The sequence below is a fragment of the Thermobia domestica genome, chromosome 6 (genome assembly GCF_964235325.1).
Source record: "Thermobia domestica chromosome 6, izTheDome1.hap1.1, whole genome shotgun sequence".
Taxonomy (NCBI): domain Eukaryota; kingdom Metazoa; phylum Arthropoda; class Insecta; order Zygentoma; family Lepismatidae; genus Thermobia; species Thermobia domestica.
This window is the reverse complement of record NC_137459.1, coordinates 226,016,682-226,040,317: the sequence shown is the minus strand read 5'-3', so window position 1 is coordinate 226,040,317 and position 23,636 is coordinate 226,016,682. Positions and strand designations below refer to the sequence as shown.

The 23,636-nt window shown below is 35.9% G+C and overlaps 1 protein-coding gene across 2 annotated transcripts in view; it reads right to left on the bottom strand.

Moving 5' to 3' along the window:
- Apoltp (Apolipoprotein lipid transfer particle) overlaps positions 1 to 23,636 on the bottom strand; it is a 6,186,292-nt gene that overhangs the window by 4,189,948 nt on the left and 1,972,708 nt on the right. For both annotated transcript variants that reach the window (XM_081762641.1, XM_081762640.1), the window contains exon 19: positions 12,002 to 12,184. In XM_081762641.1, the coding sequence (XP_081618767.1) occupies positions 12,002 to 12,184 (183 nt within the window). The remainder of the gene's footprint in view (positions 1 to 12,001; positions 12,185 to 23,636) is intronic.

The window sequence follows — 23,636 nt, the reverse complement described above, 5'->3', positions numbered from 1 at the left end:
ACGAATACTCTATAAGAACATTGTACTTCTGTTAAATTACCTCGCTGAACAGTACTAAATGATCACCGAAGGCTAACATGAAATGGAGGATTCACACAACTAGATCCGCTTTCTCTTGAGTTAACTAAACATTAAGTATAATATCTAAGTAGTATTATCGATAAAGTGAGACTGTAGAAAAAATGAACCTTTCCTCTAACAGTTAAAAGAATAACAGAACATAGACGCGATAATAATAATAATAATAATAATAATAATAATAATAATAATAATAATAATAATAATAATAATAATAATATAATAATAATAATAATAATAATAATAATAATAATAATAATAATAATAATAATAGATCACGATAACTGCTGCGGCTAAGTTACTGCGCACGATAGCTCTTGAAAGAAAGCAAATTTTTATTTTATATATTTATTTATTTTATTTATTTATTTATTTATTTTTATTTATTTATTTTATTTATTTATTTTTTTTTTGAAAACTATGGGTAGAGTAATTATTTCGGAGGAGCTAGTTAATTGAAGTGATCCATAAACCGAAAGTGGTAGAAATCAACCTTTTCCAAATTTTAACGTTCACCACTATAAAACAAAAACGGTTTTCGGCAATCGACTAAGCATTCCAAGAATATTTTACATCTCCTTCCGTTACCAACCGAAAGTGGTAGAAATAAACCATTTCCGGTTTTACGTTGAATACTATAAAGCAAAATCGATAAATAGTTACGAGCGGCTTTCTGCAATGGTAAATCCTTTAGATTGGAACTGACAAGATATTACCGAGAAATAAATTACCACACGCAAATCAAGCCCAAAACTTGGTCAAACTCGACCAGCAAATGTAGAGATCTTAATTAGGTTGAGTCCTGAACACCACCGAATTTTGTTCCGATTCGGCCAATAGTTATCAAGAAAATGCTGCTGGCTAATTAAGTAGTTATCGAGAAATAAGGTGTGAAATGAAACCCGCGTCCACCCTGTTCTTGGCCGAGTTTGACCACAGAATATGCCAGTATTTATTCCTTAGGGAATGGGCTGGTAGCTCACAAAATTTAGTAAACATCCGGCTAGTATTTAATTTAATAATAAACTCTAGGAAAAACCGTAAAGAAGATGACGTAAGATGTTCTCAATTAATATGGATACCGGAATTTGTATTGTATTTCTTTCACTTCTGGTATTAATACAGAGATTACTGTCGAGATGGAATACACTCTTGCGGTACTTAATGAATTACACAAAATCCCTTCTAGCTCTCCAATCTATAACACTCAATTTATAACTGGAAGTGATTGATATATGCCACTTCTGCTTTTAGTATAAAGGTTAGAGTCGAGATAGAACATATTCTTGGGACACTATATGATTATAGAAAACCGCTTCTCATTATCTGTTATCTTTTCTAATCTATTGCGATCAACAATAAAACCGGAAGTAGTTGGATTTTGCTACTTCCGGTTTGGAGTTTAAGAGAGATAATAACTTACCTGTTCCCACAACGTTAAATTGATTCCATAAAACTGCTTCTCCCTATATCTTATAGTTTATGCTCTATGTAAATTAAATTGAAACCGGAAGTTATAGGTGATTTCTACACTTCCTTTTTACTAGGGTGTTAAGTACGAAGATGAAAGTTACTCCTGGAACGCTTTATAGATTGCCGAAAACTGCTTCTTACTATATATTATCGTTTTCGCTCTATAGTGATCAACGTTGAAACAGGAAATGGCTCAATTCTGTTACTTTCAGAATTTACTAGCTTGTTAAATGTGAAGAAGGTTATCTTTGAAAAGTTTAATTGATTGCCAGAAACATCTTCTCGTTATCTATTATCGTTTTTGCTCTATAGTAATGAGTGTTAAAACCGGAAATGACTCATTTCTACCTAATCCAGTTCTACTAGAATGTTAAGAATGAGAATAGAGATTCCCTTGAAACGTATAATCGATTGCCCAGAACCGCTTTTCGCTTTCCATTATCGTTTTTGTTTTTTATTGATCAACGTTAAAACCTGATAAAGACCATTTCTACCATTTTGTTTGTCGAATCACCTCTATTAATGAACTCTCTCGAGAAAATCACACTATTTACTTATTGAAATTAATAATAATAATAATAATAATAATAATAATAATAATAATAATAATAATAATAATAATAATAGAAAATTCGCATCCTTTCAAATGTTTTCTTTCGAAGTAACGGACGTATGTATGTACGTACGTACTAACGTTATGATATTACAAGTTGCACTACGTGATCCTAATAATAATAAAATCTTAAACAGGATCATGTTATATTTTGTGTAGGGGTTTGGGAACCAGAAGCTCTAGTATATTTATTTCACTTCCGATTTGAGTACAGGGATCACTGCCGAGATGGAATATACTCTTGGAGCACTTAATGAATTACCAAAAATGCCTTCTCGCTATCCATTCTATAACACCCAATGTTATAACCGGAAGCGATTGATTTCTACCACTTCAAGTTTTAGTAGAAAGATTAGAGTCGAGATGGAACATATTCTGGGACACTTTATTGATCACAGAAAACAGCTTATCGCTAGTTAGTTTCTAATCTATAGCAATCAACACTAAAACCGGAAGTAGTTGGGTTTTGCTACTTCCGGTTTGATTAGAAGTTTAATAGAGATGATACCTGGTCCTATAACGCTAAGTTAGTTCCCAAAAACAGTTTCTATAACTTATAACTTTTGCACTATATAGATTAAATTGAAACCGGAAGTTATAAGTAATTTCTGCCACATCTTTTTCACTAAGGTGTTAATTATGAAGAAAAAAGTTATTCTTGAAACTATTTATCGATTGCCGAAAACTACTTCTTACTATCTATTACTCTTTTCTCTCTATAGTGATCAACGTTAAAACCAGAAATGATTCATTTGTACCAGTTCGTGTTTTACTAGAGTGTTAAGGGTGAAGACGTAGATTAATCTTGAAACGCTTTTTCGATTGTCCATTCTCGATCGCTCATTCGTACCTCTTCCGGTTTTATTAGACTATTAAGAATGAAGATGAGAGTTGGCTATGAAACGTTTAATAGACTGCCAAGAACAGCTTTTCCCTATCTAATTACCGTTTTTGTTCTATAATGATCAACATTAAAATCGGAAATGACTTATTTCTACCACTTCCCTTTCGTGAATCTTCTCTATTAAAGAACTCCCTCGAGATAATCATTGTATCTTTCTATTGCAAAAACAATTTAAAAATTCGCATCCGTCCAAATGTCATCGTACGGAGTAACGGACGTACGTACGTACAAACATTACGATGTTACAAGTTTCACTACGTAATCCTAATAGTAAAAACAGTAAAGATTTACGTAATATTTTCTCAATTGATTTGGAAACCAGAAGTTGTAGTATATTTTTTTTCACTTCCTAGTTGAGTAGAGTGATTACTGTCGAGATGGAACACACTCTTGGGCACTTAATAAATTTTCCACTCTATTCCCTTCTCGTTATATATTCTATAACACTCAATGCTTAAACTGGAAGTGATTGATTTCTGTCACTTCCGGTTTGAGTAGAAAGATTAAAGTCAAATTAGAAAATTCTTGGAACACTTAATTGATTACTGAAAACTGCTTCTCGCTATTTATTACGGTTTCTAGTCTATTGTGATCAACACTAAAACCGGAAGTAGTTGGGTTTTGTCACTCCCGGTTTATTTAGAAGTTTAAGAGAGGAAACGATACTTATTCCCACAATGCTAAACTGATTCCCCAAAACAGCTTCTCCCTATCTCCCTATGTAGATTAATTTAAAGTCGGAAATTATAGTTAATTTCTACTGCTTCCGGTTTTACTAGGATGTTAATGATAAAGATGAAAGTTACCCTTGACACGCTTTATCGATTGCCGAAAATAGCTTCCTGCTTTCTTTTACCGTTTTTGCTCTATAGTGATCAACAATAAAACAGGAAATGACTCATTTATACCACTTCCGGTTTTACTATAGTGTTAAGAACGAATATGGGAGTTGTCCTTGAAACGTTTAATCGACTGCCGAAAACCGTTTGTCGCTATGTATTACAGTATGTGCTCTAGAGTGATCAACGTGGAAACCGGAAATGGCTCATTTGCACCACTTTCTGTTGACTGAATCATCTCCGTTAAGGAACTCCCTCGAGATAATTACTGTATTTTTCTATTTCAAAAACTGAATTAAAAAATTCCCATTCGTTCAAAAGTTATCGTGCGGAATGTTGCGGTAAGTTCCACTAAGGATCGTATTAAATACTTCATACCCCCGACTCCGCCACACACGCACACTAACTTATGTATGTGGGCCGCGGTGGCTCAGTGGTAGAGCGTTCACCTCTGGTGCTTGGGGTCCCGGGTTCGATCCCAGCCCCCGCCAAGTGAACTTTGTGGTGGACAAACACCGTGTGCGTGGGTTTTCTCGGGGTTCTCCCGTTTCCTCCCACTTTCTTCATTCCACCATTTCATTCATTTCTCATAATCACCGTCTCCTTTAGCCTAACCTGCATAAACGTGGGACGTAAAACTCAAAAAATTTCATTTTCATTTCATTTCACTAACTTATGTACACACGAAAGTATATCTGGTAGTTCCCATATGCCTATGCCGGTAGCTGGAAACAGAGGGAGAGAGAGAGAGAGAGAGAGAGAGAGAGAGAGAGAGAGAGAGAGAGAGAGAGAGAGAGAGAGAGAGAGAGAGAGAGAGAGAGAGAGTCTTATTGCACATTTACACAGAACGCGCAATTACTCAGAACATCAATTAAAAACAGAAAAAAAAGAATAGTTGTAAATGAAACTTTCAAAGATTGGTACCACTGCTGCAACATACACATGCAATTCTTCCATAATGATTGATTCGTAAGATGATGTATATGGGTTTCATAATGACAGTGTAATAAAATGCCTTCAAATTGACCACAAAATAAAAAGTTAAATTTATCTCTCAAATTTTATAAAATCGAAGTCGATGGTCATTATGGGAACAGTCTACAATAACAATATATGCAAACAAATATTAATATACTCCAAGCTTTCCACTGGATGCCAGAAAGCTTCGGATCGTATTAGATGTCATAATCATAAGCAGATGCATATATATATATATATATATATATATATATATATATATATATATAGGGGTTGGACAAAGAATCTAAAACTTTTGCAAAAGTGTGAAAATCATACCTTGTATAGTGTGTGGGGCCTCCTTTTGCGTCCAAAACAGCTTGGATCCGACGTGGAATGGACGTATACAGATCCTGAATCGTGGTGTGTGGAATTTTGTACCATTGTTCCTAGAAAACATGCTCCAGTTCCTTAAGGGATTCTGGTGGAGGGTAATGAGACCGAACACGCCTTTCTAAATCAGAGCACAATGGCTCAATGGTGTTCAGATTCGGTGATTGTGGGACCAAGGGGAGGTGTGATAGCTCCAGTTCATGCTCCTCAAACCATGATTTCACCGCTTTTGTAGCGTGACACACTGCCAAATCATCTTGGTAGATGTCATCACCATCAGGGTACAATATTTGGGCCATGGGTAGAACCTTGTGCCCCAAAATGGCCTCATACGCCTTAGCATTCATCACTCCATGCAGGGTTATGATGATACCTGCAGAAAACCACGATATCACTGCCCATACTGTAACAGAACCACCCCATGCTCTACAGTAGGGAGCAGACAGTCTGCATCATAGGCCTGCGACGGTGTTCTCCATACGTAAACACGACCGGTTGTTGGAAACAAGGTGAAGTTCGATTCATCGGACCACATTACGTGTTTCCACTGCTCATGAGTCCACGCCTTGTGGTTCTTGCACAACTGGATACGCTTATTCGCATTTACTGATGTGACCAGAGTTTTGGCAATAGCGACCCTGCCATGAATTTTCATTTTATAAAGTTCCTGTCACACTGTTTTCGATGAAACTGGGTTCTGTAGGCCGGAACTGAGTTCGGACGTAATTTTCATTGCAGTGGTCTTCTTTTTAGCTGCTACAATACGTTTTAATGCTCTCCGGTCCCTATCTGATATGATTGTCTTTCGACCACTGTTGTGCTTTGGAGACGTCGTTTGCCCATGCATTGTGTATGCCCTCGTGTCATTAGACTCAGTACCTTTTGATACCCCAACAATGTTCGTCACTGTTGCAACTGAAGGTCCAACCAGACGGGCACCAACGATCATGCCTCTTTGGAAGTCTGTCAGGTCGCCCATTTTACCGCACCACTTTCACACCACGACACTCACAGGTGAACTGATTACTGCTGACGGAAGACGAAGGTCCACATGACACATTGAAGAAAAAACACATCGGCAACCGGAACACGTGTTGTACAGTGGAGGACCAAACTTAGGTGTCCTGTATGAAGTGTTATTAGATTTTTTTGTCAACCCTCTGTATATAACTTGGTGCAAATTAGTTGTAAACCGGGGGCACCGCAAAATGTTCCCAATCGATCCACGCACCACCTAAGGCCAGTCCTGGAGATGGGGTAAAATATCCCAATCATTAATTTTCTGTATCTAATCTAACTGTAGGAAAATTCTTATTGAAAGCAAATAATTATTAGAAAGCTGTAAGAAAAACAAACTTACAAAAAAATAAATATATCTAGAATATTCTTTTAAATATCGTGGGCAAGCGTTCAACCAATCAAAGACTTCTTTACATTTTCCAGTTTTGATCAATCAAAAATAAGCATTTGTTTACATATTTCTACTACTTACCTTAGTAACAGTCCTTACACCTTTTTATAAATGATTATTATATTTGCTCTTGCATTTTAGGTACTGTTCTTAAGCTGCTGTAAGAAAGGTTTGTTATATATTGTCATCGTTTAAATTGTTTCAAGTATGAGTGGTAGGTGTTCTTGTTGCGTATATAAGACAATAATATAACAAGCCAGTGAGGAACGAGAATCACAACTAGCCAATAAGGATCGAGAAATAATAGCAAATTTTAGTGAGGGGGTAATATAAACAAGAAATAGTAACCTGGGGAATCATTGTTGAAACTTTCAGGACGGGAACTGCTATGGAAATGACGTTGATAGTTAAAGGAATTTCAAAGGTCTAAAACCAGCAGAAGTCAAAAGGAGCGAGTTCGTCATGAGGAAATTTACGCTGAGTTTAGTAATTCGCATATAAGCCATGAGAAGGCACGCATGACAATTTTGAAGGCTGTAAGATTTAAATTCCAAGGATTCGAGCTGTAAACGTGAAATACTCTGTAATATATATTTTGCTTTACTAATGTTAAAATAAGAGCATCTCACAAAGGAATTGCGCTTATACGTTTTATTTCGGTGCAAAATTTCACATTAATTCCCATAGTCCTGCTGTTGGCTACGTCGCGATGGAAATTTGCGCAATTTCAGCACTTTCTGCTCCTCGTTAATAAGTCATGGATTATCTAAACTCTAGACACTCTAAAGTTCAAGGAGAAAACTAGAAGGAAATTTTGACCTGTGTCTGAGTAAAATCATATTTGCAAACATAATTTGAAGTGAGTGGACCTCGCAGTCCAGCCACATTCTCGTTTTGAGCTCTGTGTTATTTTCAAAGCATAATAAACTATGAAAATAAGCGAAGCGATGAACAGTAACTGAGGAGCTGTTAGTAAATAGGAAGCCAAATCTTGTATTTAGTCTTGTATAGCGGAAAACTTCCGAATAAAACTGAAAGTTAAAACCAATTTGAAAATACAAATATAAAAGAGGCATTTTTAGCCTAAAATTAATAATTTTTGACCAAAAGCATAAGTAAACAGTGTAGGAAACCACCCCTGAAGCAGGAATTTAACGTATTTGTCATCAAGAAACAGTAAATGACCATAATGCAGAAAAAATACATAAAATAGCCAAATAATTACATTCTTCTAAAATTATTGTGTGTATTGCATAAAAAAATACTATAAAAACTTCAAGGTCGATGCGCGTCACCTAAACAACCTCCATAAAATCTGAAAAATGTCAGACGTATTTTTGGTCACAAATGGACACTTTTCCACACTACCCACCATAATATTTCGAAAAAGAAGAGTATTTTTCGGCACATCCTCGTGTATATTCAGGTGGTCTATGGTCAGCGAGCACGGAGTAAATCGTTGTAAATAATACAGGTCTTTTGATACGTTTATTCTGATGGGCCAAAGTAACTCTTTTCAACATTTATATGATCCATCCATTGTTTTTGCACAAGATAGGTAAAATAAGTTGGGAGACTTATGCAGATGAAAAATCACGCGCATTATTTTTTTTAAAAAAAAATTGGTATGTTTGTTGAGATCTGCATATGATAATTGTTTGTTTTATTTAGCTTTCGAAATTTAATAGTCTCGTGAATGTTTCGTCTCTACAGCATCTTGCTAAATTTTAAACATCCTACTCATTAACCCTTGTAAGCAATGTTCTCTGCATACGTTGTCAGAATACCGCTGTCGCCACTAACAAGTTTGACCCGGCACTGTGGTGTAATTTGTAAACTCACACGATTCCACATTAGTGAAATCCCTTGTGGTGCCTTAAACCCTTATAGTCCTCACTACACAATATTTGACACCACGTGCAGGAGCATCTGTTACTTTCACTTGCACTTCCCACCACACTTGCTTTAGAGGTTAGAGTTCATCACATTTTGAAAGCCAATATTAAAATAAAATAAAATAAAATAAAAACTTCGTCAGTCTAAGAGCGTAACAGATGGCAACTTCTGTGAGGCGGTGAAGGTATGCTCTTTTAGCTAGTTAAGTGTGTATATTCATTTGGGTCTTATTTCCCCGAATTTTATTGTGGTAAACTATCTGTCATATGACTGTTAGGAGTGTCCACGGAGAGGAAAATACATGACGTACTCTCAAATTTGTCAAAATCGGAAGGAGCCGGCAAATTATGTGACATATTCTGCCCTAGATAGTTGTGTGCAAATAAATGGAGTTTACCATCTTCAAGGTGTACTCATTTATGATGGAGTAGTTTAGGCAATTCTAAAACAGTATTAACCGACTACAACCAAGTGCTAATAAACAAATAAATAAATAAAATAAAATTTCGAAAAGCAGAAAATAATTTATTGCTGTTGTCTATAAACAAATTACGTCTGCTCCAGTCAAAATAAATTATTACTCCATAAATTATTATACAACCTAATTTTATATTAGGCACTAATTGTTTTCGGTTGGCACATACTTCAATTCTTTTTACAATAGAAAATACTAATATTTTTATAGTATGTTTTTGAAGTTCGCTATTTTTGTATTTAATTTTATTTATTCCACTTTTTAGTTACTCCAGTTGTTTAGCTGGATAACTAAATTGCAAATAGGACACTAATTTCCTATAAAATGTGTAAGTCTACAAAATATGCGCTTACAAATATATTTTAGAAAGATCGGTCTACAAGTTATGGAATTATACATCAAGATACACACAGTATTGATAAGATCAGCAGTTAAAGGGTTTCACAGTGTAGTTGCAAAGACTATCACCAGATCCTGAGAACATGTGAGTTACTGCTATTTTAAACTAAAAGAAAATAATCAAAATTGGCACATCTATGTTCAAGTTATGTGTGATCATGCAGACAATGAAGTCGACTAATTGGTATATAATGTATATACTATGTGTATAATCTGTATAATGTATAATATATATACTATGTAACACTGTAACTAGGCCTGTGCCTGGTATGTTATATGCCAATAAATTAAATTAAATTAAATTAAATTAAAATATAAAATATACTGTCAGCCCTTAAAGAATTTCATGGTTTAACCACAAACTTTCATCAGATTCTAATAAAATCGATCTATAACTGCCAGGAGAGCATGGTGCCTTAACCCTCAACTGGTGTAGTGAATTTTTAGTGCATAGTTAGTGACGTGGTTCCTGAGACCCCTTATTAATTATTAAATATTAAATGGAGCACAATTACTTTTGAAAGACAAATTTGTTTCAAATATACATGGTAGCTATAGGACGTAATGCACCATAAATATAATAAAGAAATATAGCAATGTGCATGGATATAACATGCTCAAACCAGTCTGGTATAAGTTTTCTAATGTGAATATAGATAGCTTCATATATGGCTAAACTGATATGCAAATTATAATAAACAAACTTCTCAAAATTATTATCAATGGAAGGCAAGACATTTACAAATTTGTGAAATTTTTGAAGTATATATTAGTTTCGCAAATTTTGCAAAGGTCTGTTCTAAATTACTTCTCACTGCATCACTGTCACTTTCTGACATGAAATATATAACATGTATTTAACTTTTTTCCGGCGGGAGCTCATATGGTTCGAATTCCACGTTGCTCAGTAGGTCCCGTCTCATATAGCCTCGCTGCTGAAAGGGATGTTAAAACTCAAAATCAACTCAACTCATGAACACTGCCCTGGGACAAAATAGTAACACAATTAGTGACGTGTGGTCCCTGGGACTCCACTAACTGCAAGGAAACGTAACAGCGAGGCTTAGACATCTGATCTCTACAGCTAATTGTATCCAATTGCGAGCGAGAAAGGTACTTGGAGTGCCACGTATTCAAGGTCAATCGTCTGCTAGAGGGAGAAGAAAAAAAAAGGGGTTCGGTGCACGTAACCAATTAAGGGTTAAGTCAAAAGTAAATCAACAAAATCTGGGCAGCTATGTTGAAGCTATGCGTAATCATACACACAGGTGAGGTATTAATATGGTCATTAACATGTTTCGAAAACTACACTGTCGAAGTTTTGCAGGTTGTTCCTGATACAAAATAAGACAATTAGTATAGACGAGGCTGGACATAGAATTGTTTCTTTTAGATGTAATTTACAGACAGAAATTTGTCGGAAAACATTAAAAAAATGAACTGGAGAACAAAATGTCGTATGGAAGTGTAAAACGGATAAAATACAAATGTGCCGTTTCTTACAATTAACCTAGAATGGCAGTTCTCAGCCTTTTGAACTCTAACACTTGCTTTCTGCTGACTGTATATGACTCATTCTTCCTTACATATAATAACAAAATGTATTAAAAGTCACGATGAACGGCGCTTAGTGTCAATCTATCCCTCTCCTCCTGAAATACACTGATCCACCAGTTCATAATAATTGATACAAAATACGTGCTTACCGAACGAACAAGATTTCAGAATTCAACACTTTGAACGTCAATACGTTTCTCTACACTGGTTGAACACACTTATTTTCTTGACACATTAATTCTTTATAACTATACGTAGCTAGTTATTCTTCCAAAGTCGGGTCAAGGTGCAACTGTACTATATTTCTTATTTGAAATATCAGAGAAGCAATAGCAAGTACTCACCCTGTTGTTCTTAAAATAGGTTGCATTGAAATACGCTACTTTAATATTGTGTTACGTTATTTGGAGATTTGCACCTCAAAAATCTAAGAATTTGAACAAACGTGTTACGATTAGTCAACGTCTTAGTAGATATTTACATTTCTACATGAGTTCATTTACCATTTTGTGATGTGTAATATACTCTACTGCGAAATGTATAACAAAGTAAAATTACATTTTTTTCTTGAAGTTCCTAATAGATTTAAGTATACCTAAACAGGTCGTATATCGTACGTTGGCATTAAGAACTTTCTTTATAATGAAGTTCCCAATTTACACACTTGAGAACTATGATATATTTCCTAGACAAACATATATACACTTTTAACTTTCTACAAAGTTGGTTTTTAAAATAGATATGCATCATTTCAATATTTTTTTTAGTTTATCATTTAATGTTATCTCCTCTTCCTAAACTGATAATGTTTAGCTGACATAGTCAACTATTCTTAACTATCTAAACTATTACGAGTTGTTAATTTTACTGGAAACAAGAAGATGCATTGAAATAAAAAGTACATAAACATAAGCGCATTTGTTGATGTGACACAAGTAGATTTATTAGCAAATATAAATTCACTTTTTTTAAAAGGAGAAAATACAGAAAGAACTTATATACTTACTGTGCGCTAAACAAATCTGTTTTTTCCTTAGGCAGATCGAAGGATACTCTTACTAATTTTGTACCTCTTATTTTCACTTGTCCTTCAACGGCATTTGATGAGTAGACGTTAGCTTGCACTTTTATTCCTGTCTTTGCATAGAATGCATCGACTCCCATTGTTCCAACAACATCGACGGCTAAACTGTAAAAAGGAATTATACAAAATACTTCAAACAATAACAAAACATATGTAAATGACTTGCAGCATTAAATCACTTCAATTTGACACTGTTATATTTTTTAACAATTAAAAATGTATGATTGAAATGTGTTAGTAGTTTCACAGCGGTTGTTTGAAATCTGTTTTTGTTTCATTCTATTACAGGTCTACGAAAGCAGAACAGTAAAGTAATTACTGTACCAACTAATGTTGAATCCGGTAGGTCTAGTAAGTAGAAAGAAGCCTTACTAATTGTGCCTTCACTTATCATAAAAGTAATTAGAGTATTACAGTAAAGTACTGCTAGCAGATCAAAAATAAAATATTATGAAAATATTCATAGAAGTCATTTTTAGGTAAGAACACTCTAAAATAATTTCCAAATTATGCCACTGAGGAAGGAATTATCAGAGGAAATATTACAGATGGAAAAGTTTCATACCTATAAAATTAGTTTTATTCCTACGAAGAAAACTTACAAATAGTGCTTATAATACGATTAGCAGAAGTTCATTTTTTTTAAAAAAATGCAAATATGTTTCTATGTTATCCGTATTATAGAGCGGAAAGTTTTAAATGTGCTTTAGTTCATGGGTCACTCAGTGTCAATTCAATTGCTTTCTTCTTTTAAATTGCATGAAAATATTCCACAAATCTGGTGAACATGTTTAGTTACTCAAACTATGAACATCAAATAGATATTTCATGTATATATTATGCTTTTGTGTGTAGCAGCCATTGCAAATTTTTTTATAAATTAAATTATTCTTTTTTTTTAAATTTACGTTCCAAGATTGTGCCCTTTAGGCTAAAGGAGACGGACGATTAATACAAGTAAATATTTGTGGAATTAGAATGTAGGAGAAAACAGAAGTATTTCGAGAAAACCCACGGACACGTTGTTGTCCACCACAAACTTAGTTGGCCGGGGAACATACTAGGTATACTACGAACCAGATATAGGCGCTCTACCACTCAATGACCGTGTCCGAACGAACTATAGAGTGGTGCGCGTTACATTAACAGTTTTCAGCAATGTGTTTAATCAGCGGGAAATGGTTCATAAAATCAGGAAGTATAAATCACGAACAAAATAAATAAATAAATAAAAATAAAAGTATGTAACTAAGTGAAGTCACCAAGTAGCTTCTTACCAGGAAAAATGATATTCATTTGCAACGTATAGAAGCAACTTAACACACATGACTGTGGAGAAAACTGTACAGTTATCTTTCAGGTATATTGATGGATAACGAGATCCTTAATAATACACATTGTTTTTACGAAATAATGTTTGCTTTTCGTCGAAAAAGCGTGTTTGATTTCCTCACAAGCCACAACAAACTTTCCTACACATGTACCATTTTGTTCGGAAAGTAGCATTTCATTAAGTAAAAAAAAAAGCTAAATATTTCAAAAAGCATGCAGCGAGACGTATTGTTAATGATTCACTACTTCAACTCTTTCTTCTTCGGAAAATTCTGCGTTATTATCAAACGTATTATTTTTAAGGGACTTCGAAAAGTTCACGTTCCTTAATATTTTGGAGAGCTGTAACACGAAACTACATCTAATATGACATCAATGTCTTCTAAAATGAAATCTACCAAATATGGTTCCGAAATTTTTAAACTCCTAACTTGGACCTGATGATACCTGAATTGCAGATATATATATTCATAGATTCAGATACTCACAGAAACATTCATTGAAGTAATTTTAATCGAGGAAACTACTTCGCAAATTCATTATTGGAATACTACTATATCAAATATTTATAATGTTTTTGGATGGGTGTTTTGCACCAATCACATTTATAAATATAGAAAAGAATAAACAGAGTGACGTCATACTTATAATGAATGTTATATAATAAATAAGTATTTCAATGTCCAATTAATTCAGGAGGGAATAAAGATATAGTCAAATCGAGATAGCTTACAAAATTATGCTTTAGAAACGGGCTCCTAGGGTTCGAAACTGAAGCTGTGAACTTACCATAGTAACCGAAAAAGTTATGTTGCTTTTTCACCCAACACATTCGAACATCAATATGTCACCTAAGGTGTAAACCCAGCCACAAAAGTATCCCCGCCTCTAAGTGATCTAATTCCTTTACTTGGGGTCCAGGTCATTTGCAGTTGTGAGAACTCCTAGACAGATGCAACCCAACTTACTCGTAACTTTTCTCGGCCCTGACAGCAGTTGGTAGCCCTGATCCAGGTGTTTATCCAGGTAAAATTGTAAAGTAGGTGACTAACGAAACAGTTTTCCATTCTAAGATGAATCTCCATGATTCAGATCGTGTTTTGCAAAGACCACCATACATTTATCTTAATGTTGATGTATATGTAATGCATTATTTCTTTATATATTTTATGTTTAGAGAAATAAAAATACTGACCACCCATAAATCAGTAAATGGTTGAAAGTAGTTTAAAATAACAAATCTAGAACAAATGCTGGAAATAAGTTAGTAAATGATTGCCTTCATTGAGAGACGTTCTCCAATTCTCCTCATTCCAACATCTTTTTTCTTTCTGGAGGAGAAAAGATCTTTCTTAGTAAGATTTGAAGCTTTCCTGGCGGCGTATATGATAAAGTTCTTCTTGAGCACCAGTTTTCACCTGGCTGACCTATCCACCAGTTTTCACCTGGCTGATTGCCCGAGAAGAACTTTATCAAGATCTTTCTTGTCACACTGAGTATGTATTGAAATTAAAATTGAAATATTTGGAAAAGTTTCAACCTGGCTGGGATTCGAACCCGGACAAGCCGAACAGAAGTTCAACAAGCTAACAACTTACCTAACGCGTCACTTAACCTTTTATCTAAATTTTAGCTAGTTAAAATCGTTGCATGTAAGACTATACAAACTACTAAAGCTCGTATGATACGTTCCTTATAGTGTCACAACGACTTACACGAGATTACATTATTTAACACAAAAGCAAGTTGTATAGACCTTCGTCAATGAGGAAAATATCACGAACCGTTCTTCAAGTTGAGGGTATCTCATCATATTAAACTGCTCCGGTTTTACATTACTACTATTCTTTCTCATCATAACTTCTAATTTCCAAAGAAGAAGAGCCGGTAGCATTTACGCCGATCCCAGGAGTTTCAGTGTTCGCACGCTAACCTAGCCATCTGTTGGAAGTTGGTCATGTAAAATGTACAGAAAAATTTGAGCAAGAGAACAGAACCTAACCAAACCCTGCGGGTCTCCTAACCCGTCCCAACTACTACTACTACATATACTACTATTTTACTGCTATTCTTATTATTATTACTTTTACTATGGATCCGTATAATAAAACTGCAAGTTTATTTTAATGAAAAAAAGTGTTATGAAAATTTAAAGAAATCCTTGCGCAAAGTTTGAACCCAGGTCAAAAACTATTTTCATTACTACAACGTTGCCCCTAAAACATTCGGCCAGGAGGGCCGACAGCAGTTGGCCTCAATTTCCGTTGTATGTAGGTCATGTCTTGATGTCCCATCTGTATCGGCCAATAAGATCAGAGGATATCTGAAATTCTTGGAATCCCCAGTACACCAAGGTCTGCGGGGTCGTTAGTTACGCCTCTGGGCGCCTTTCATACACGACAAATTAATTAAGGCGACAATATTGACAAATCTGGCAATAATATACGAATATATATTATTTCCAGTACCCTTAATAATAGGCATTTTTTTACTGAAATGGGCCCACGACTCATTATTGTTTTATTTACCTTTAGTGTGATGTTCTGTTTATGTAATGTAGTGAACTTGTTTGATGATTCACTTCATGATAAATTCATTATCGTATCGTATATGAACAATAAACGATATTTCAATTTTGTCTTATGCCCCCACATATGCAATGGCCCCCCTGCCCCCGGAAGTTACGGCCCGTCGTCCTGGCAATCTTTTTTCTTAATTGGAAGGTATTGTTTACGTAATTGACTTTGTAATTCTATTATTATTATTATTATTATTATTATTATTATTATTATTATTATTATTATTATTATTATTATTATTATTATTATTGGAAAGTCGAGGCTTGGCTACATATTTTATATTTTACTTATTTTCTGATTGGATTTCACGTCTTTTTGTTGAATAATCAACACACTCCACTTTAGGGGGGCTCCCAGGATGGAAATATTACTCTGTTGCTTTTCATTTGTTTACTTGCACGCTACACCAAACCTGGATACTACATTTCACTTTTCTATATCTACGGGAAGTACCCTAAAGGTTGTGATGATCATAAGAGCATAAGTGAATAAGTGATGAGATCAATGAACTTTGCGTATCAATATTTCAAATATCAGGTTGTCAGAAAAGTCATGACGTATTTCGGTAAAATATGACAAATAATGGTTTGTGGATATACTAGAGTTATTCGGTTCATGCAATAGTCTGTCACGAATAGCTAAGATGTTGATAGTTTTGTGTAGTGGTATTGCTGTTTGTTTGGTTTGGGTTGACAGATGTGATCAGAGATGGCGTGAATCAATGAAAACTTGACCCACTCTGACCCATGATCCACCACCCATTTTGGTCCACTGTGACCAACTACCCACCATGACCCATTCCGACCCACCACCCACCATGAACCACTGTCAGACCAAAACACATCGCTATCAACTCTGACACATGATCCACATCCTCTGGTCTACCGACTAAGGATTTATACTTGTAATAAAACCAGGTTGTGAAATTACAGTTTGAATTTCTACGGTCAATCCCTCAAGCACCGCTCTGTTACAATAAAGATGGATCTGACCATTACGTTATAAAATGGTAAAGTGTTTGTCATGGGCAAAATTACGACGAATTTCAATTAAATTATCATGGTCTAATTGTATCGTTGTTGAAATATCGATAGTTTCCAGTGGAGAATCGGATGAAATTTAAAAGTCCCAAATCAAGGTACGTTGACCGACATACAGAATCTTACATTACACATTTTATGTCTGTTTTTCTCACAAATTCATGGGTAAATTGTCCTGTACTCTAAATGTTCCATGAAATAAACAAGCTTTAGTAATTATTACAAAGTGCATGGTAAGCATATATTGATATGTGATACGAAGCAGTGTAATTTTTGTTGAGTTCATTTGAGTTGATTTTGAAAAATGAAATGAAATGAAATCTTTGAGTTTTACGTCCCACGGTTTTGCCGGTTAGACTAAAGGAGACGGTGATGATGAGTAATAAATGAAAATTGTGGAATGAAGGAAGTGGGAGGAAACGGGAAAACCCCGGGAAAACCCATGCACACGGTGTTTGTCCACCACAAAGTTCACTTGACGGGGGCTGGGATCGAACCCGGGACCCCAAGCACCAGAGGTGAACGATCTACCACTGCGCTACCGCGGCCCCAGAGTTGATTTTGAGTTTAACGTCCCTTTCAGCAGCGAGGCTATATGAAACATGAAATAACTATTAAATAACCCATGCCGTAAACGTTGCCAACATCTAGCGGCCCACTTGCGGGTAAACGTCGTTCGTCAATATAGCGACGAGTCGAAGGATTGCCGCTAGTCTCCCACTGCTGGCAGGGTTTCGTCGAGTCGAAACAGATATCTTGGGTCGGGGTTTTGATGTTACCTCCACGTAGCAGCGAGAACTTCGTTTTGGTGCACGTTCCTTCGACTCGTCGCCGAGAATCGACAAGGGACAAACACGAACTATCTCCTGTCATGTGCATGTGGTTATTATTATGTATTATTTTTTCCTGACGAATTGTTCTTAAAGTGAGCTCCGGGGGTCAAGAATAACCTCTGCCTCAACATCATGAAGTGAAAAATCTTGAGTGCGATAATTGTATGAATTTAAATGGCAACTGTCGTCGATCATTAGAAACTGAGTATGGAAGAACTATGAAATAAAATAAATAGTCATGCGCCATTTTATTATAAAATTACATGGCGAACGCATTTTAACTTATGAGAAACAGTTATCGTCTCATATATACGATCAAAAGAGCACTCTGGTTGACCAAATTAAAAAAAAAAGATCTCAAAGACTTATCCCCTTACACGCGACATCTCCTTCGTCACCTCCATGGCGATGTCGCAAGAACATCCGCACAGTAATCATAAGTTTGGTGGTTCGAGCCCTCTAAGGGGTACTTTTTCGGTACTTTTTAAAGTGTTTTTTTTAGACTCACCTTAATGTGAACAAATCACAAATATAGACGATTTAACATATCTTGGGGGAGTAATTTTGTGGTTCATGAATACCTTCGACTATGTTACTTTTTCTTTCCATTGTGGTAATAATAGAAATAATAGTAATAATAATAAAGGAATAGCATAATTACAATACCAATTACATAAACATTATCTTCCCATTCAGAAAAAGCACTAATCACCACGACAGGATTTGAACCCAAGTAGCTGCAATGGGAGTTTCCTGCTTTCATATTTTTTTTAAAACAAATCGCCCCAAACGGCGTATTGTTCGCCACTGGCTCGTCATGTTCTTTGGACGTATTCTAAACACTACAGGAACAAGAACACAGAAATACTTATGACAATTAAAATTCCGACCTTGCTCTTCAGAGGAATTCCAACCCCTAGTGGATTGCGCCTCATGATCAGCAGCCTCATGATCATGTGGCCTCAATTTGCCACAAACTCCTCATATGAACATAAGAAAATAAAGTAATAGTTATGGAACATAAACATAGAACTGTCTACTTCTACACCTGTTGATACAATTTAAAGAATGTGAAAATAATTTCTGTCGTCTTTTCTTCTTTGGAAATTAGAAGATATGGTAATGACGAAATGTAATGTAGACCGGGACCATTCATGCAACCGATGACCAGCGCCGTAACTTAGATTATTTTCTGGGTTAGGGGTAAGCATTAATAAGCTTACTTTGACCCCCTATAAAAAGTTAATATTCTAATTATTGGACCCCCTCTCTCCAACTTTCTCTTAATCTTTATGCCCTACCCCCGGGTAATGTGGGCCTTCCCTCACGGCAAGGTCTGCGGTTCCGTTAGTTTCTGCCTGGGCCCATTCCATACATGACAAAATTATTAAGGGGACAATATTGATAAATATCAAAGCCATACAAATACATATTATTTCTAGAGCCCCTAATAGTAGACATTTTTACTGAATTTACACGAGTCATTTTTGATCTACTGACTTTTCGTGTGCTGTTTTATATATATATATATATATATATATATATATATATATATATATATATATATATATATATATATATATATAATGTAGCTATTTGATGCTTCATTTCTAATTTCATGTTCCTATCGTATATGGAGTAAGAAAATTTTTGTCTGAAAATGGGTTCCCTCGAACGGCGGGGAGCTTCTCTGAGGGGCAGTTGCCCCCTGCACCCACAAGTTATGGCTCTGCCGATAGCGTCGCTTGAACTTGAAGAACGATTCGTGATATTTTTTTCATTGTTGAACGTCTATGTAACTTGTTTTTTAGTTAAACATGGAAATCTCGAGTAAAACTTTAAGACACTCACACAAGTTGCTTATATTTTCTTGTTTTAATTTTTATTTATATAGTGTTTATATTTGTTTGTTTTTGTTACATTTGAGTATCTTGTTTATATTTTTTCCATGAAACCAGTTTAACTAGGTATTAGTTTGGATGGAATCATACGTGGCGCGGTGGTGAGTGGTTAGCGCCTTGAACTTCTATTTGGTGGACCCAGGTTCGTATCCCGGCCATTCTCAGCCTTTTCAAGTGTTTCTGTTTCAATTTTAATTTCAATGCATATTTATTGTGAGAAGCAAGATCTTCTCTCCTCCAGAAAGAAAAAGATGTTGGAATGAGGTGAATTGGAGAGGGTTTCTGAATGGAGGCAATCATTTACAAAGCTATTTCCAGTAGTTATTCTAGATTTGATATTTTCAGCTACTTTCAAGCATTTTCTGATTCATATGTGATCAGTGTTTTTTTTTATTTGATTATACATTTTATAATGAAAAAAAATACATTACTTACACAGCAATATTGAGATTAACATATGATTTTCATTGTAGAACACTCTGTGAACCAGAGAGATTGATCTCAGAATGGAGAAATGTTTCGTGCGTCATCTACTCACAATTTTACTTCTATACGGACTTGACTCAGTGCTACGAACTGCTGTCAGTGTCGAGAAAAGTTACGTGTAAGTTGGGTTGCATCTGTCTAAGCGTTCCCACAACTGCAAAAGACCTGGACCCCAAGTAATGGAATTAGAGGACATAGGGGAAGATACTTTTGTGGCTGGGTGTACATGGAATATAGTCACATCCATGGAATATAGTCATAAAAAATAGTCACATCAGGATCGATGGCTTTCTGCCAACGTTCTGGAACGCCATGGATTTCATCGTGGTAGAAATTGGTCTCCGTGAAGCGAAAAAAGTACAAAGTGCCTTTTGCACCTCTACTTGGGATTTGAACTGACGTCCTCTAAGGTTATTTTCCAACGAATGAAGCAGGTGATAATCGGACAGTGCAATGTCCGGGAAGTATGGGGGGTACAACAGTGCTTCCCATCCAAGATATAGGATAGTTTTCCCGGTCATCCTTGCGTGGGGCTTAAAGTTGCCCTGTAACAGGAGGTTTGAGATTCAAAAGTGCTGGCTCCAGGGTTTTGAGTTTTTCTGGAACACGGCTCAAGTGCTGAATGTACACAGTTGCGTTGATGCTCTGACGAGCTGGTAGCAGTTCCCGATGCTCGATGCTACGAGCAGTCCACCAAAAACACAAAATGACCTTCTTCTGGTGCAGTGTTTGTCTCGGCTGTTTTGGAACCGGTTTATGGGATGCTAACCAATGATGACGACGCCGTGGAGATTCGTACAGGACTCACTTCTCATCACATGTCAACACCGTGTCCAGAAATGGCTCCTTCCTCCGACGAGACAGCAAAGAAACTCAGGTGTCTGCTCGCGTTGTCTTCTGGCCCAAAGTTGAATCATGTAGGACACATCGACCCAACTTGTAGTGCTTCCCAAGTTGATGAAGATGCTGCCGAATTGTTTCTCCACTCGCAATGAATTATAGTCCAAGTTCCTCATATGTCTCTCCACTGTTCTCCCTAAATGCTGGCTGAAGATCTTCATTTTTACATGTGTTGGTCTTCCGGCACGTAATGCGTCTTCGAATGTTCCCTCACCGTCCTTAATCTTGTTAAACCACAGCTGCACTATTCACGTAGTCACGGCATCTTCACCCAAAGGCCTGGCATATCTTCCATCCCGTTGCATCGGCGTTTGACCCCAGTTTGAACTCGTAGATCATACACGCCCTTATGACGCTCTGTGGAAGTTCCATGTTATCTGTGTCCATACGCAAGTTAACTGTGTAACTGAACTGCCATAACCAGGTAGTGTGTTGGACATACCCACACGAACAACTTATCTCTTTTCGTATCTCTGGCCTTATCTCTTTTCGCATCTCTGGCCTTCTCTCTTTTCGTATTCAACTCACGACGTGAGAGACAATTGGACACAGACCTCCACAAAAAGAAACAGAACTTTCTTGGTTACTTTTATATATAAACTAAAGGTTGAGATATCTCCCAATTATACACCTTCCTGAGAGAACAATATAATCCTCTCGAAATAACATGAGAAAATATTTAAGAAACGACTAAATATAAAGGTGTGTTTACATACTCTTGCCAAAAGTGAAAAATCATGATTTTAACAACCTTCTAAGTGGTCAAATAAAATGTAATGTGTGAACGTCTTGTGTTTCAAATATGATTCGTATCCTTACTAGGAGAGATACAAAATCATATTGACTGGAGATTTTGTAAAGAACTATAAGCCACGCGCAAGTGTGAAAAATCTAATTTTTAAATATTTATACATTTACATTCGTGAAGATATCATAAGCCACATTGCTTCAGACAACAAAAAGCTCTTTGAACGGCCCGGATCAGACCCAAGTGTGTCATTTTTCAGGATCAAACAAGTTAAAACTGCAATACCTGATAAATCAAAATATACATACAGGGTGTTTCAAAATAACACCGACAACGTTCGAGAGGTGATTCCTGACACGAAGATAAGGCATAAGTATAGATCAACCTGGGTGCACAAATGCTTCCTTTCGGACTTATAGGCTGCCGAAAACATAAAAAAATGAACTTTAAAGATCCATAGCTTCAAAGCTATGGGGACTACCATAGTCCGGTCAAGACTTTACTTAGGAACTGATATGTGCCCTATCCAAATATCCATGTTTCAGAATCCTGCGGTACTTCCGTAACAAGTTTTATAGAGGGAGTTTGGCTACGGGCATATAATTTGAAGTACTCACCAACTGCCTCTATAAAAATAGTTTTGGAAGTACCGCAGGGTTCTGAAGCTTGAATATTTGGATAGGGCACGTACTAGTTCTTAAGTGAAGTCTTGACCCAACTGCGGTAGGCCCCATAGTTTTGAAGCCATGGACCTTTAAAGTATATTTTTTTCATTTTTTCGGCAGCCTATAACTCCGAAAGGAAGCATTTGTGCTCCCAGGTTGATCTATACTTTTGTCTTATTTAGGTGTCGGGAGTCACCTCCCAAACGTTGTCTGTGTTGTTTTGAAACACCCTGTATATTAAATAGACGCAGTCAACAAACACACACATTCGCCATCGTCAGCCAGTGATTGGATCTCGTATCGAAAGAAGTCTGGTATCAGCAATACGAAGAAACCCACAACCACACATTGCAATTGCTGAATTTGTATAGCTGACTCCACTCAAATCCCATAAGTATATTGTTTTATGTGGTTCTGTTACGACGACACTTCTGAGAGGTTCATGTCGGTCGGTGCTCCCAAGACTCATTGTATCACCAGTATGAAATTTGGCAAACGAATAACGAAAGATGCGAATATTTGTCATTGCTGGCCCAACTGTACTGTTAATGTTTCCTGTGGCTTGCTGTACCAAATGTACCAGTTAGAACCATAAAGGATAAAAATTAAAACTTCCTGCTTTTACATCCTGTATATTTAATCGATGTACGTGTCATATAATTACTCTTGAACATGCATGAGATATTAACATATTAGGTATTGAGTAGTTTTGTGATCTACCTACAAAGGCTTTTCAAATCTTTGTATTGTAATCTGCATAGAATTCACCTTAAACTTCATATTTGGCAAGTGATTTAAGTTACTTTGAATACAAATAATATATATGTCATGAACTTTTTATTCTCTACGAAATCTTTTGGGATTCTTCGATTGATTTTTAATTTTTTTTTCTACTACGGAAAATTAAAATTTTCGGTACTTTAAGCTCGAATATGGGGTGCTAAGTGACCCATAGTTATGTGCACTTCTGCCATAATTTGTTAAATTTAATTATAATCTTTTGATCAGTTTATTTTCATTCTACAAGTAAATTTTATTAGAATTATTGCAATCTTCAATTCAATCGAGACAAA